Source organism: Ruditapes philippinarum, unplaced genomic scaffold (genome assembly GCF_026571515.1).
Source record: "Ruditapes philippinarum isolate M1 unplaced genomic scaffold, ASM2657151v2 ctg738_1_1_1_1, whole genome shotgun sequence".
NCBI classification, from domain to species: domain Eukaryota; kingdom Metazoa; phylum Mollusca; class Bivalvia; order Venerida; family Veneridae; genus Ruditapes; species Ruditapes philippinarum.
This window is the reverse complement of record NW_026863645.1, coordinates 560,641-577,430: the sequence shown is the minus strand read 5'-3', so window position 1 is coordinate 577,430 and position 16,790 is coordinate 560,641. Positions and strand designations below refer to the sequence as shown.

Here is a 16,790-nt window from a genome sequence, read left to right as displayed (position 1 = left end):
ACAATTATTATTACAAGCTGTTGATTTAAAATTGAAAGCAAAAGAGATCATCGAAAGTTCGCATCATTGACCATGCCTGTAATTGATTTCTCGGTCCGCTTGATTTTATCTAAATTCCCTTAAGGAATGCTTAGAATCACATTCCTCGATAAGTCAAAACTTAATCGAACGAGTTGTTGATTCAATGGATGTTGGGCATATATGAGGTCGTTACTAGAGCCTGATGAAATAAGAGTGGAGTCCACGTTGCGTAAATTTCATCGTATTGCATTTTCTTTTTTTAGATACAACATTGACAAACAGTCGTTTGTGTTTCTCAAATAACTTCCATTAATAAACATAAGTATATTTAAATAATTATCATACATAACGTTTGTGAAGGCAATAGTGAATTCATTTAGTGATTTTCTAAAAAGAAAAAAATAGGATATTGTTTTATCTTGTAATAAATGTGTCTTACACAAGACATTGTGGCGATTTTATATAACAAAACACGTTTTTAGTATAATTACACAGTAGGATAAACCACGGATTTATATTACATAAATCCGTGGATAAACAAAACAGCCTTTTACAATGGCGGGTGAAAATGGACGAAAAGCCGTTCTGGCTGACTACATGGATTATGCGACTGTGCATGGAATAGGGCGTTCCAAAAACTCCCCGTATTTGGTGTTCAAGCTATTTTGGGTATTAGCTCTTCTTGCTTCTCTAGGAATGATTATATGGCAAGTTCGTGACTTATACGTAAAGTATGATAGGTAAGTTACATTTGACATTGTATGTGACGCGAGATGGCAGTCATGAACTATAAATAGAAATAACTTGAGATGGATGAAACTTTTGTCAAAAATGACATGCATTTTTCCTACTGTTTTTCTTTTCTTGTTTAATGTTGCACCTAAGGAATATTTTAGGTAAAAATCAATTCAAACAAAAAGTTAATATTAACCCAGACAGCCCATATTGTAGTTATATCAAAAGGGTCAACTCATACGATTCTGAAGAATCGCCTAAAAATTAGGCGGATAACTGCAATATGGACCGTCTGGGTAAACGAAAGTCTGGCATCTTTGTCAATGCTTGACCTCATAAATGTTTTTGTCCGTTGCTATGGAACGTTTTCTACCAGACTTACAGGCATCTTTAATTAACTCGCTGTTGCCATAAATACGAGTATTACAAATACCATGGTAAACATTTTCAGATCAATTCGAAGTTTTGCTTGAGCTTTTATGTAAGCCTGTATTTCGGCACTTTCAACTAAATTTTTACCAGCCATAATTTATATGAGGTTACCCCTGTAAGTTATTTTTAAATATTTTTATAATATTATTTTAAAAATTCGTTATCGTTCGAATGCAGACATGATTTTAAAATCATTTGAAAGCAGATGCTTTGAAACATTAGCATAGTTTACACAAATACAAGAATCACGAGCTAAATTAGAAAATATGATTCATATTGCATGACGAATTCACCCACACCATCATACTATTTATTAAATTTATTAACAACTCTGTGTTTTCTCATACACTGTATCTATACCAAAACGTCTTATACACTATATATAACTGGATCGACGAATTCATTATGAAGATTTGATAGATAATAAAACAAAAATAAAGCTTAAATATTATAGGAAATACCAACAAGATGTATTTAACGATAAATTATTTTAGAAATATCAACAAGTATTATCTTTGGTAAATCTATATTTCTATATGTTGCAGCCATCCAGTAAGTACGTCAATAGAAGTGAAAACAGCCAAAAGATTGAAATTCCCGCCAATTACTATATGTAACACAAATCCAGCCCAGTACTCGTTAGTTGAACCAGGGTCAACATTAGATGACGTCATACAAGAGGCTTCCAAAAAATATTCTATTGACCTGAATATTTACAACAGCACGGTACGTATTCTATAAACATGCCATGATTATTATGTTAATACTCATTCTTCGTTCATCTTAACACGTATGAAATATCTGCTTGTTTGGAGACCACGATTTCGATCAGTTGCAAAGAATATATAATCTTAATTTTCATAGAATAAGATTATGACTGACAACAGACGGGCAGACACAAATAGACATATGTTCTCACAAGGCTAAACTATCAGATACAGACATATACACAGCTAGGCTAGGTAGACGAACATAGAAACAGCCAGGCAGACAGGTAGTCTTACATAGAGACAATTAGGTAGTTCTACATAGAAACAGTCAGGTTGACAAACATAGAAAAAGCAAGGTAGAAATACAGAAAGACAGCAAGGTAGGTAAACATAAAGACATACGGTTAACGGACAAAATGACAGACAAACGGCAAACAGAAGGGCATGCAACACTTTGCAAGACATATAGTCAGACACCCAGGATGACAAAAAGATAGCCAGATAGACATACATAAAGACAGTCAAGTAGATAAACATACAGACAGCCATGTGGATCAACAGAAAGGTATCCAGTTAGATACACATGGAGACCGCCAGGTAGACAAACAGAAAGGCAGCCAGGTAGACAAGTATACAGACAGTCGAGAAGTCAAACATTAAGAAAACCAGGTAGATACACATAAAGAAAGCCGGGTAGACAAACAGAAATGATCCTAGGTAGACAAACATAGAGACAGCGGTAATTAAACATAGGGACATCCAGCTAGATAAATATAAAAATAGTCAGGTAGACAAACAGAAAGACAGTCATGTAGACAAACAGAAATGTACCTAGGTAGACAAACATAGAGTCTGCCAGGTTAACAAACAGAAAGGCAGCCAAGTAGAGAAAGACAACCAGGTAGGCAAACATGGAGACTTATGATTAGCTTACGAACGGATAGAAAGACGGCAGACGGACAATGATTTGCAAGACAAACTGACAATAATATTAATAGTACTATTGTGGCAACATTCTATATTGTGTCATTTTTGTAAGCAATGAATTTTATTATTTTTCTTTGCATAAGGTAACATTTCACAGTTACTCTGAATACATCTTTTGTGATCCACAAGGAGCTCTTATCGGCAACAACAACTACGAACGATGCATTTCTTAGTTCTCAATTCGAAAGGATCCCTATAGTTCTCAATTCGAAAGGATCCCTATAGGGTGTGAGACTGGATAAGTTTCTTGTAACATAAGCATAAGACAGATAGCAAAAAATAATATTTATGTTTCGTCTCTTAGAAACTATACAACTATACAACAGGGAACGAATGTTCCTGGACACGCAACGTCTGCTCTTCTTATATTACATAACTAGGCCCAGTTAAATAATATCTGTCTCGGTTAAATCTCATCAATTATACATGGTAATATCAATTCAAATCTTGATAACCCTAGATCAACGGAAGCTATAATTATACCATCGATCAATTATTATCAAAAGCAAGACAATTAACTTTTCAATGCTTTTAATTCTGATCTATCGGTATAAATTCCAGCAAACGTTCCCAGAGGGGCACACTTTTATTGAAAGTTATTTAAACGTATTGGATAAGTTATATAACTTTAAAAGGAGTCATGCTACACTTTGACTTAATTTACACCTTTTATCAATATTATCAATATCGTTTAAAATGACGAAGTCAGAATTTGAATTGATGTTTATTTAATGTGGTGAATACCATTAATATCTATATTACCACCTGAAGGACAGTTGACTTAACCGTTACCCTGCCGGAACTGAAAGTAGGCCAGTCTTTGCCACCAGCATAGAAACAGTCAAACAGCTCTGTATAGAAATTACTATTTAACCTTGATATTTCTATACTCAGTTTACTAACCGATTGAACGTAAATTGCAGGGATCCTTTCTAAGAGAGCACTTATATATATGTACTTTCAGAAGAATGCTCTAGGCATTGTGACATCATTTTAAGTACATTACAGGCCGGGCCTGGAAGAGGATACACATTATGAGGAAACTGAAGTTTCAGCTTGACCGTAGATCTCTTGAAGTGATATATTTAACTTTCATCCGACCAATTTTGGAATACGCCGTGACTGCTGTTGTCAATCTTAACTGCACACAATATGAGAAACTTGAGCTTGACAAGATTCAAACTGAAGCGTAGCGTATTGTGTGCGGTGCTACAAAACTTGTATCATTAGATAAACTCCTTGGAATCCTTAGAATCTTGAATAAATAATCATATGCTTATCTTACTTTATAAAATGAAAAATGGCTGAACACCAGATTATACTTGTGTTCTTTACTTCGACATACTGTAGGAGATACTTCAAGGTACATTGTACAATGAACACAATGCCATGAATATTCAGTCTATACGAACACTAACAAGTCTTTATCAAAATGATTTTCTGCCAACTGCCCTGATCATATGCAACGCCCTTCAAAGTGAAGTACAACATTTACGTTCATTGCCCTCTTTCAAATCCCATTTGAGACGAAGCAGCTCTAGTTGTCCGATTTATTTCTATGAAGGCGATAGAAAATGGCAGATCTATCATGCTCGATTTCGTACTGAATGTAGTTCTCTAAATCAGCATCTATTTATGAAAAAAATATTTCTCCATCTCATCATTTCTTTGTCAGTGTGGCACAGTGGAAAGTAATTACCACTTTTTCTTTGAATATTTACGTTATGTTAGGGCCTGCATTTTTAACACTATATCTGCCATTTGTTCAACACAACTATCCAACCTTTATTAAATGGTGACCCAAACATTAGCGATGATGCAGAAAATTGTTTGAAGCCGTTCATACCTACATCCGAGATTCTCTTGAGCATATTCACATCAAATCAAATCACGCTTCGAACTATCCAAATGATCTCATTTTAGTATTTTTTTCTTTTTCAGATTTCTGAAAGTTTTTGCCTTACTACACATATGCTACATTCTTGGTTTATTCCTCGTCGGTGGTTCTACTCAGGTGCCCCTTCGTGCCTTAAATAATGCACGGAAGGGCACCTGAGGTCTTCTCCACCAGTAAAGCTGGAACGTCGTGATATGACCTATACTGTGTCGATGTGACGTAAAAACAAAAACAAACAAACAATTCCTCTTTAATTCTATTTAACATGATATTAAATGCGGTCTTGTATTATCATTTTTTTAATTTGTATATACATTGTAGTCTACTTTAGTTTATAACTAAATTATAACTAAATGTAAGAAGCAATCTTAACTTTAATTACTTATAAAATCAGCAATTTATATATACTGTCATATTGTAATTTGTGCATTGTACATCTATAAGGAGAACTTGAAGTTATTTGAAATAAATTATGTTTAAACTAGAAAGAGCACTTAAAGATACGTTATTCGTAGTTGTAACTGTAAAGAGCTCATTTATAATCACTCTTTTCAGCGGATAGTGCTCCATATAATGCGAGTATAGGAAATTACAAAGTTTTAATAGTCTTAATAATGTTGTTTATTTCTTTCACTTTTTCAGGACATGTATAACTATAATTTCTCAGCGTTTGATGAACAGAATAAAAACTCTTCTCTTGGTAAGTGTTCACACACAAGATGTTTTTGATAGCCCAAGAATACCTATTTGATTTATTTCAACAAACAACTTATTTTAGACATAATCTACATAATTTTTATGATATTCCAATATAAAATAATTTTCATGTTAATCTTGCTTGTTCCTTTGATTTTTGTGTATGATTAATATTATACAGTGCTTAAATACTACTACGTCTATGCGTCAATACTGGATTTTTTTATCTATAAACATGGTATATTTAAGGCAATCCAATGTTCGATCCAATTTGACCTCACTTTCCCAAAGAATAAAAAACATCCTCAACAGCTTTTGTTCATTTTTTCAACTTCTGAGAGGTTGACTGTTTTGACATTGTTTCTAAAATGAAGTTACAACTTGTTTAATCATACATGTGATTTTTTTACCACGTTTAAGGTTTTTTTTTTAATTCTCGTATTCTTCAAACTAAAATGTGATATGCTTTCTCGCCACGTACCTTTTTCCCAAAAATTGTTGGTAAAAGGGCCCTGAAGTATTGTAAAAAATGAAAGAAAATTCTTAAAGAACAATAATAATGAAAAGACTTAAATTTTTTCTTTCCAGAAAATGACATAATGTGGATAACTGCTGAACAGTTCCGGATGAAAATGGCCACACTTGATGATTTTACACTTGAAAATATATCCCAGCCATTACCTGAATTCTTCCTACTCTGTAACTTTGCGGGAAAACCCGGGGCGACTAGTAGTGGTGCGCAATTTTTAATTGAAAAGATTGTGAATTTATATAAAAATATTTTTTTTCCCACACCTTTAAAAGTTTCAATGTAAATTTATATAAGATTTGGTGGGTGGTATTGGTAGTTTTCACTCCGGATCAAAGTAGTACATTTACCAGAGCCAGTTGGCCCCACGGAAGTCAGCGTTTACTAGTATAGTTGCCCCCATTTGCAAGGAACTGAAACTTCTGTACAGCAAGGGCGGGGGTACAGTGTGAATGACGTGATGTTTCATGTAAATCACCAGCCCGGGGAAATCGAACCGGGTCCCCCGTTCACGCCCTAAGCTTCCCCTTTTGGAAACCCCGGACACTGCAGTAGTTTCCCAGGTTGTCTTTTTTTTTCCATAAAAATGAGTTTTGGGCGTTCCTTTAGAGCCATCATTTTTTCGCATCGGCGACCAGTAACTAAGTGATGCGCTGAAACAACCAGACGAACTGATACTGCGATGCGTTTCGTCGCTCCGGTGTTCTTGGCTTGTTTTAGGTCTCTGATAAAAAGAAACGATAGCCCCCGACGGAACAACGTATGAATCAGATTCTGATAATATTAGAATGTTTAATTTTCTATATGTAAGCCTATGATGTCATCAATGCACATGTTTTATATTAAAAGCTTCATACTGCTAGTTTATGTTACAGAGAAGCAATCACGCAAATCCGGTCGTACACATACGGTTTGTGTTACAAGTTCGAACCCGAGTACATACCCGAGCTTTCACCCCATGGTGAGGTGGCGGACGCTGGTCCAAAATATTGTAAGTACTATGAAATGTGTGCACGCCCGTTTAACTCACAACGAGTGAAAAATGTCCATCGGTAAAAATGTTGTGAGCAACTTCCGTTCCTCGTTGTGAGCACTCATCTATGACGTGTGACACGATAAAAAAGGGTGGTTTTTCATAATTTTGAAGTTTCAGCTTTATGTAAAATTTCGGAATGGTTAGCTAGGTTGTGTTTTCCAGTTGACATGAAAAGATTTGTTGGTCCTTTGTGGAAGTCGTGCGACGCAGTCCTTGGGTAGTGGAAAACTGGAGCAACTTCCCCGAAAAAATTTTACTTTGGGAAAACGTGTTTTTGGTGAGGTTTTTGTGCTTCAAACCTTTAAAAAAGATGCCACAAGTTTAGCGAAAATTTTTAAAGAAATCTTCTTTAGAAACAAAGATATCCCCTTTTTGTTTAATCTTGTTGGGCATAAAACCCTCTTTGTGAGCAAACAAGCGCGTGCGTGTTGGTTTTTATTTTATTCGTGGTAAAAAGGGGGGTCCGTGGCTGAGTGGTTAGGTCGTTGATTAAAACCCACTTCCCCCTACCTCTTGGGTTTTGAGATCCCGACAGGGGACTTTGGATTCTTTATTGTGAGTAAGCTATCCAGCTAGCTTACGGAACGGTCCGTGGTTCCTACTCAGGTACCCGTTCGTGCCTGAAATAATGCACGGAAGGCACCTGAGGTCTTCCTCCACCAGTAAAGCTGGAACGTTAAGCGATATGACCGGGTGGTCAATTATGTATATTACTTTTGTATTCCATTACTAACAAGGTAGTATGTTTTGATATCTTCATTGGATTTCTAATTTCGTTAGATAGTTGAATGCAACATATATCTTGATTCTAAAGGCGTTTTAAACATAAATATGCATAAAGATACATGTTCATATTTGGAGATTTTAATCGGTCATTAATGCACCAGTTTAATTGGTTGACCAGTTAACCAGTTCACCAAGGCATTCGTATTTCCTTGAATATCTGGAATTTTGACAAGAATTTACAACAAAAGCCCGCATTCTGTGGCAGAAATTCCACAATATGACTCCACAATGCTTCACGAGTTGGAGCATAACTTCACTCGCTAAGCTGGAGCGAAGATAAAATCACCGCATGACCTGGTAGTGTGAGACTAGTTGGTAGTTAAACAAGAGGGCCAAGATTGCCGTAGATCGCTCACCTGACCAATCGAACTTATCCGAGCAATTACCTAGACGTGTGATGATGATTGAGGCAAAAATGTGACCACAAATGTGGACGGACAACAGACGACGGACGACGGACATTCAACGATCCTAAAAGCTCACCCTGAGTTAGCTCAGGTTAGCTAAAAAGTTGGCTTATTTCTCAAATGCCACCCCCCACTGTCCCGAGGGTCGGGACCGAGTCACCGAGGTAACATTTTACTGGTGTATAAACTATAATTATATTTATGGAAATGTGAATGCTTGTGCCAAATGCCACAATTAAACACAATTAATCTTTCACAATGGTACACACACGCTAAGTTGTAACACAAACTTTCTTTTAAACAGTTTGATACATATGGTGGCTGATTTGGAACACTCTTGGGTGTCGTGTTATCGCTAGCGACCGCACGACAAAGCGCCAATCGGCGCGATGTCGGACTTTCGTCTTGTCGTCCTGTCGCTAACGATGCACTCCAAACGGCGCGTTGTTGTGCGGCGTCTTGTTGTGGTGTCACAATGTCGCTCGGCTCAAATCGAGGATTGGCTATTTGTTTACAAATAAGCCGCACGACAACGCGCCGCACGTGAACGCGCCGTTTGGCGTGTTTCACTAGCGACAAGACGACAAGGTGATAACGATACAGGTTTTGTTGTCGCCGCGCAGTGTACTAAATCAGCCACCATAAATACGTGATTTAACTTAACGTTGCATTGTTATTTTGCAAGCATTGGAAATACTTTTGAATGTTGACCAATCCGAGAGTATTCCATTTGTGACGTCATCAGCGGGTGTCGTGATCGGGTCAGACTCACGCAGCCAGATTTTTCACGAAAATAACGGAGTTTTCGTGCCAACAGGGTTTGAAACAAACATTGCTTTGTCACTCGTAAGTATAATTGATCCATCTTTTTATCTTAACTTTATTTCTACACAGAGTATAAATATTCAAAAAATGGCAAAAAGGGAACTCCTCACCTTAGAATAGGTATTGCTTTTGCCATTATGATCATATAAAAAAGGTATCTGCTATTTTTCTAATGTTTTATTCATTATATGATTCAAATCATGTTCCAGGCAATAAATCTCGACAGTACGTTATTTTTTAAGGCTACACCCTCGTAATATAATTCCTAGCATCCGAACTCCAAACAGTGATTGGCGTCCGCGCCGAAGCGCGACGCTCCAATGTGACTCCACCACGTGACTCCACCAATGGAATGAGAAAGGGCGACAGCAACTTCTCGAGCCTTTTAGTCGGCCATAATAAAAGCCGATCATTCCGATCGGTATGAGGGCGCTTGATTATTAATTAAAAATGAAATGTCGCGATAAGTACAATGAATAGCGAACTGGAGAATTTCGCAATGCAAACTTTCAAATGAAATAACCTTTTCCGTCTCTTCGTTTTTTTTTATTTATCATTTTGTACTACACAGTGGGTTATTATGGTATGTTATTTTATTTTGGGATAAAATCACTGTTTGGGATACATTATTTCTTAAATGTTGCTCTTGGGAAAGATACACACGAAAAACATTGAAAGTTACGTTCCGTCGGAATGGGTTAACATTAAAACAATATACAGCTTATGGTTATTATTCAAATATATACGAAAAATGAGGGAATACATTTATACCTTAAACATTTAATTCACTGCAATGACACGCACTGTTACGTAAACACATGTTATGGTAATTTGGTTGAGTAATTGTGGTATAAGAGGTAAATTGTTGCGCTTAATGAAGTACATGTATGTATACATTGCAAAGTGAAATCCTATGCTGTAGGTCTGGGAGGTAATTTCGTCAATTTTAATGTTCCCTCTTTTTAGATGATTTTGAATTATCTTAGGAAAGAGATGGTAAATAGCGGTTTGTCTATAAATATAGTTTTGATTTTGTTACAATTTGCTGATGATACGGTCATTTAGGAGAAAACCAAATGAAATGAATAGAAGTTTGTCTTTATTGAATGATTATTGTAAAGATTCTAAGATTTAAAATATCGATAAAACCAAATTTGTTGTTTTAGAAAACGCAGAGGCTTAAAAGACAATGACTTTTTTTATTATGAATGCAAACATTTAGATATTGACGATTGCTTCAATTATCTAGGAATAATATTTAGTTATACTGGTAGTTTTATTTTAAATCAAGAACATTTGATTGCCAAAGCTCCTAAAGCTCTAAATGTACTATATTGATTAAATGTAATAGATATCAGTTAAAACCTTTAGTTTTATGTCAGCTTTTAATATTACTCTTGTACGTTGGTTCTTTTTTAAATTACGCTGCCGAAATCTTGGGCTTTACTAAATCAAGGGAAATTGAAGGAATTATCCTTAAATTTTGTTAAAAGATATTAAATGTATATGTTAATTCATGTAATGTTGCTGTATATGGTGAACTTGCACGTTATCCTTTATATATTATAAGATAATATTTCGTTTAAACTGCTTTAGACAAATTATTCTTAAAAAAGGTACATAACATTGATTTTGAAGACGGTAATAATGATAAGAAAGAATTTATTATCAAATGTTGTTATGTAATCATGGTTTTAATGATATTTGGGGTTTTTCCAGATTCAGTAAAATATAAAATGAATAAAACTGTAAGAAATGAAAGATTTTGTATATATTGTAATCTACATTACGAAGAAGATGAATACCATTTAATTTTAATTGGTCCTTGTTATATTCATATAAGGAAAATATATAAAAAGATACTATTAGGTCTATACTAGACCTAGTATAGTTAACATTCATTGGTACGCTGAAATCAGACAATTGCAGTATTGTTTTAAATTGATCCTTGTTTGTATTTTAAAGAGATGCGATGTCTCATAGAAATACCTTAGATATAGTAGATATAACTTTAATAATTCATCCTCTATATTGAGTTGAAAGGGACATGTTTTGATCTGATCTTGCGATTAATGTTTATATGTATTGTAAAATTGTTTATATTTGTTTGACGATGTATAATTGTACATGCCAAAAATAAAGTATCTATTCTGTTCTGTTCTGTTCTGTTATTTCCTACCATGATTTAGAATATCAATCTCCCACGCAGTGATCTCTGCCACGATATAATGTTTTTTGCAGTTTTGGTATTTATTCAAAAAAGTAAACACGGTTTTGCTTATGTTTCAAGACCGCTAGAGTGTTAGATGTTAACTTAAATAAAAAATAATTTTGGAAACATAAATATTATGAAAATGAGTCTTACTATCGCCCCGTTTATTTCCAAAACGGCCGCTTTCGAAAGGAAATCATTCAAGTAATTAACAAGCTGTTAAACTTAACCTGCAATTTCGTGAAAATAATATCACAATGCACATGCTTTTTACATAAAGTTATTAAATACAAATATAACAACACATTTGTTTACTTGATTTTTACGAATCAAAATAAAACTAATTAACACAACATGAAATTAACTGCTAATAACAACAGCGCCTTCCATAGGCAAAAATAAAAAGTATTCCATAATAGACGACGCCGCTCACCGGCGTCGCCAATAATTGCGATTCTACACTAATTTTAACAAAAATGTTGTTTTCTCATCAATCATTTCGACAGACTTGACACCAAAGCTCAAGTTATAAAAGCAATGTTTATTACATAAAAAACAATTGTTCGCTTATCCGCAATCTTGAAACAATCATGTGATAAGACCATCATCACGTGATTTGTGTCACTGTCCATAGCGTGACCGTAGCGCGGCTGTAGCGCGACCGTAGCAAACCGGTGTGCAGAGTTTGTCATAATATAGTCAAGAGATTATGAACTTACGTGGTGGTAAAAACATCAGAATAGTCAAAACAGAAATTTTTTGTGTTGACCAAACACTGCTTTATCGAAAATCTTGCTGGCTTTACCTATTTATATGACCTATACCGCTTTGCTTATTTTTCAGGTTGACACAGAGAGGGTAACTGGTTATGATAAAACCCCACGATGCGACCAATCAAACGACTTCGAAAGCTCCCTTTTGGTATACACTTGGGCATAATACCAGTTTAACACCCCCGGGTGTTTTTCTTTTTATTAGAAAAATCCTGGGGTCATTTAACGATATAAATATCTGTGTCGTCATACTTGTTCTATGTTTTAGAACATGAGGGTTGCCTTATCATTTAAGTTCAATATTTTTTTCAATTTTCATCAAATTTTTTTAAATGCAAAAAAGATAGTATTACTCACATTGGTGTACGTATTGCATTATAAAACTGTAGTTTGTTACATCGATTTTCATTGGACAACCGTCATGCTTAAATAATCTATAGACACGGCTACTGTATTGTTATAGAGTATGTTCCATGTATCATCATATGAAAGGGTTATGATGTTTTAAAATCTTTATGTAGATTATTACAGGTTTTACGGTCGTAGATCCATATAAAAAGGGTCAGCATTATTTAATACGAATCGTTATCAGCTAACAAAGTTAACGTTTAATTGGCCCATATGACCAATAAGCAGAGTTAAGGGTCTGACCCCCAAATTTTTATGGCCCAGTTACAATGTTAGTTTTTGATGCATGTATGTGGCAGTACATACATGCAACACATATCTCAATTGAAAATCCATCTTGAAACGAACGTGCAGTTATTAGTTACCGAAGACTGTCAATTGTGTCACGTAATTACTTTTTTTTTTATCACAGGACTGTTTCAAATCTTGTAAACTACGAGATATCGTGAACAGTTGCGGCTGTTACCTGCATTTCTTCAACATTGGTTCTATAAATAAATCTGTCAGCTTAAACAACACGTTTGATGATCTGTTTGGCTACTCACCATGTTACACCAAACAACATTATAAATGTATCCAAGAACTTGAAGCGACCTATATACTACAACCAACGGATGATTGTGACGAATGTTTACCACCATGCAGGTACGTACACTATTTTACCATGCAGGTACGTACTCTATTCTACCATGTAGGTACGTACTCTATTCCACCATGCAGATACGAACATTATTCCATCACGCAGGTACGTACTCTATTCCACAATGCAGGTACGTGCACTATTCCAAAATACAGGCACGTGCACTATTCCACAGTGCAGGTACGTACTCTATTCCTCCATGCAGGTACATACTCAATTCAACCATGCAAGTACGTACTCTATTCCACCATGCATATACGAACATTATTCCGTCACGCAGGTACGTACACTATTCCACCACGCAGGTACGTACATTATTCCACAACGCAGGTACGTACACTATTCCACCATGCAGGTACGCACACTATTCCACCATGCAGGTACGAATACTATTCCATAATGCAAGTACGTACACTATTACTCAATGCAGGTACGTACACTATTCCACAACGCAAGTACGTACTGTATTCCACCACACAGGTACGTGGTCTTTTCCAAAATGCAGGTACGTTCACAATTTCATCTTACAGGTACGTGCTTTATTCCCCCATGCACTAACGTACTTTATTCCAACACGCAGATACGTACTCTATTTCACCACGCAGGTACGTACACTATTCCACCATGCAGGTACATTCATTAGTCCACCATGCAAGTACGTATTCTATTCCGCTCCGGAGGTACGTTCACTATTCCGCTTTGCATGTACATACACTAGTCCATACTGCAGGCACGTACTCTGTACGAACCATGCAGGTACGTACATTTTTCACCAGTTAGAAAAATACAACAAGGTTAATCTTATCAATAAGAGCTATTAAAGAAATTGAATATTGAAGCAGAGTTGTGGCATAGTTGTGGGTGTAGAAAGAATAGAATGCATTATTTCTGAGATGAGTCAAGTTATTTTTCTTCATAATTTTGAATTCATTGTAATAATATATATCACTGATTATTTTAAAAGACCATACGCTGTACAAATATGGCACAAAGAAGGAGATGATGTGTTGCCCAGGACTCATCATGTTAATGTTAATCATGTTAATCTTTAGCGTTATCATTTATATATTTTTGAAAAACGATTTCCATCCGTTTATATTTTCAGCGAAATTTATTATGAAAGCCATGTTTCACAGTCAACATGGCCCGGGACAAATTTTATTCCTATACTCAGGAAAATCTTCAATTCAAAACTAAAAGATCAAATGGCGTCATCCGAAGTAAATCGTGATTATGTCAGGTAAACACTTTAATAAATGGTGGTTATGTCAGGTAAACACTTACTTAAAGCAAGATTATGTTTCGCAAACACTCACATAAAATATCGGGCAAACACTTATTTAAAAAGTATATTCAGGCCACGGACATATCTTATTCATTAATTCAATTCAATAGATAAACCTCATCAGTAAATCGTGATTATGTCAGGTAAATACTCATAAATGTGATATGTCAGGTAAATACTCACTTATATCGTGATCATGTCAGGTAAATACTCACTTAAATCGTGATCATGTCAGGTAAATACTCACTTAAATCGTGATCATGTCAGGTAAATACTCACTTAAATCGTGATCATGTCAGGTAAATACTCTTTTAAATCGTGATAATGTCCTTCTTTTTTCCTTTTTTCCTTCCTTCCTTCCTTCCTTTCTTCCTTCCTTCCTTTCTTCCTCTTTCCTTCCTTGCTCCTTTGCTTGATTGCTTACTACAATCATTCATTCGTCGGTCGTTAATTTTTTATGACATTCAAAAAATGCATTCGTTAAAAATTAACTCATTTTATTTACTTTAGCAAGCACCAAGTATTGCTTTTTATAAAGATGAAGAAGATAAATCATATGGAATTCATTGAACTAATTTCAGGGACAACCTTGCACTGGTGAGAATCTATCTGTCATCGCTGTCCTACCAGGTCATCAAGGAAGAATATGCTTATTCGGTAAATAATAAAACTTGTCGTCAAATTCTATTTACTTTTAACTTATAAAAATATAAAAAAATGTTTCTTTTTCAGTAACAGTTGTTGTTATTGATAAACATTTTTGCTACTTACTTAGTATACAGTAGGTTTAGTAAGACTTCGTGAATAGCCACTTTCCAATTAGGAGATAGTTTAATTACTGCAGTGAAGTCTGCTATGGTATTGTTTGTATTAATCGCAGCTCCTCGGTCCTTTCTTTTGACTTTTAAATGCGTTGGTTTTTTTATGTTGTTTTTCTGGGTTTTTTTTAATTAGAACTTCTTTATTACATACAGGAAGTTGACTTTATCAGTGACATTGGTGGACAGCTTGGATTGTGGGCGGGGTTTTCTGTTCTGTCCTTGTGCGAGATTTTAGAGTTAATTTTCTTACTATGTGCAAGTGGAATGAAAAGGGAGAACACCAATCCGGACAACACTGTTACACCTCTAGAGAAAAAATAAAATTATTGTTAGAAACATTTTATGTAAAAGCTGTGATAAAGAATGTCTTATATATGTATTGTACAATTCTTTAATGTATTAGATAGTTACATTTTTATGAATTTTCGTCTTTAGGGCTATATTTGACATGGTGAGTACTTCCTCAGATTTGTTATCTGGAAGGTATAGATGCACAAATCACAGCGGACCAGTGGTTCAGTCTGAACTAGTTATCTGTTTTACTCGGAGTAAAAATATTGAAATATAGTGTGGTAGAAATGTATATGGTTCTTAAAAATGATACATTGTTGTATTTTGCTTTGTTTGTTACATACTTTATAAATGTACTATCATTTCCAATGTGCCTTAAATATAAAATTCATTACATTGCCCTTGAAAATTGTGCATGAATTCACATTTTATATAATTGTTTATATGAGTGATTCTGTTTGAAAACTTAAAAGATAAGATGAATGCGTACATTTATGTCTTATAATAACTGCGATAACGAAACTGTTCTCCAACATTAGATCTTTTTATTAAACTTTGTGGCTTAAGCTCAATTATCTAAGTACAAAATAAGGCATTACAGTTATGATTAGTAACTTTTAAACAACAGCGGGCCATAACATGAATGAACATTTTATTTCTCTAACAGTAAATAACATAATTCTGCTCATTTTTACATAAGGAGTTTGTTTTTAAAATTTTCGTTTGGACAGGAGAAATTTGTTTTTAAAATTGTATCTCATACACGAATTACCTTAAATTAAAATTGATTTACTATTATATTTATATATTTAAATTTTTGTTTGTTCGTAAAAAAGATTTTAGATTTTTGTATACATGTTTTTTTTTTTCTTTTTTAACTAATGTTATCCTTTTTATTATTGTTCAATGAGAACGTTATATTGTAGTAAATATACATGTTTCGCTTTTTATGTAAACTTAACTGCCTTCTATAAATAAAGATTTTATTATAATCATTATTGCATATGTATTTTAATTTTATTATCATCATTATCATTAACAAAATATTCACAAACCGCTGGGAGTGTCAAATTAAAGAAAGGGGGAGCGGTAGTAAATAAGTCTGCCTTTCAATACATGGAACGATGGTTCGAGCCCTGATTTGGTCATGACCATGTTCTCTAATATTAGTATACAACAATAATGGCTAATTCCTGGATGCGGACCGAGAGAGTTAAACGACTTATTGATAGATCCCTACTCTGACTTTTTTATTTGAATAACAATACATTTAACCACAAACGTCGACATGTGTTCATG

The 16,790-nt window shown here is 34.7% G+C and overlaps 1 protein-coding gene across 1 annotated transcript; it reads left to right on the top strand.

Annotated features, from left to right (window-relative positions):
* The first annotated feature begins 576 nt into the window (after positions 1–576).
* On the top strand, positions 577–16,447 carry LOC132722796 (degenerin-like protein asic-2). Its single transcript, XM_060707359.1, has 11 exons — positions 577–761; positions 1,734–1,914; positions 5,425–5,482; positions 6,067–6,239; positions 6,857–6,998; positions 8,922–9,082; positions 12,117–12,194; positions 12,867–13,099; positions 14,200–14,334; positions 14,961–15,036; positions 15,354–16,447. Exons 1-11 carry the CDS (start codon positions 577–579, stop codon positions 15,519–15,521), a joined length of 1,590 nt encoding a protein of 529 aa, XP_060563342.1. The 3' UTR covers positions 15,522–16,447.
* The last annotated feature ends 343 nt before the right edge of the window (positions 16,448–16,790 follow it).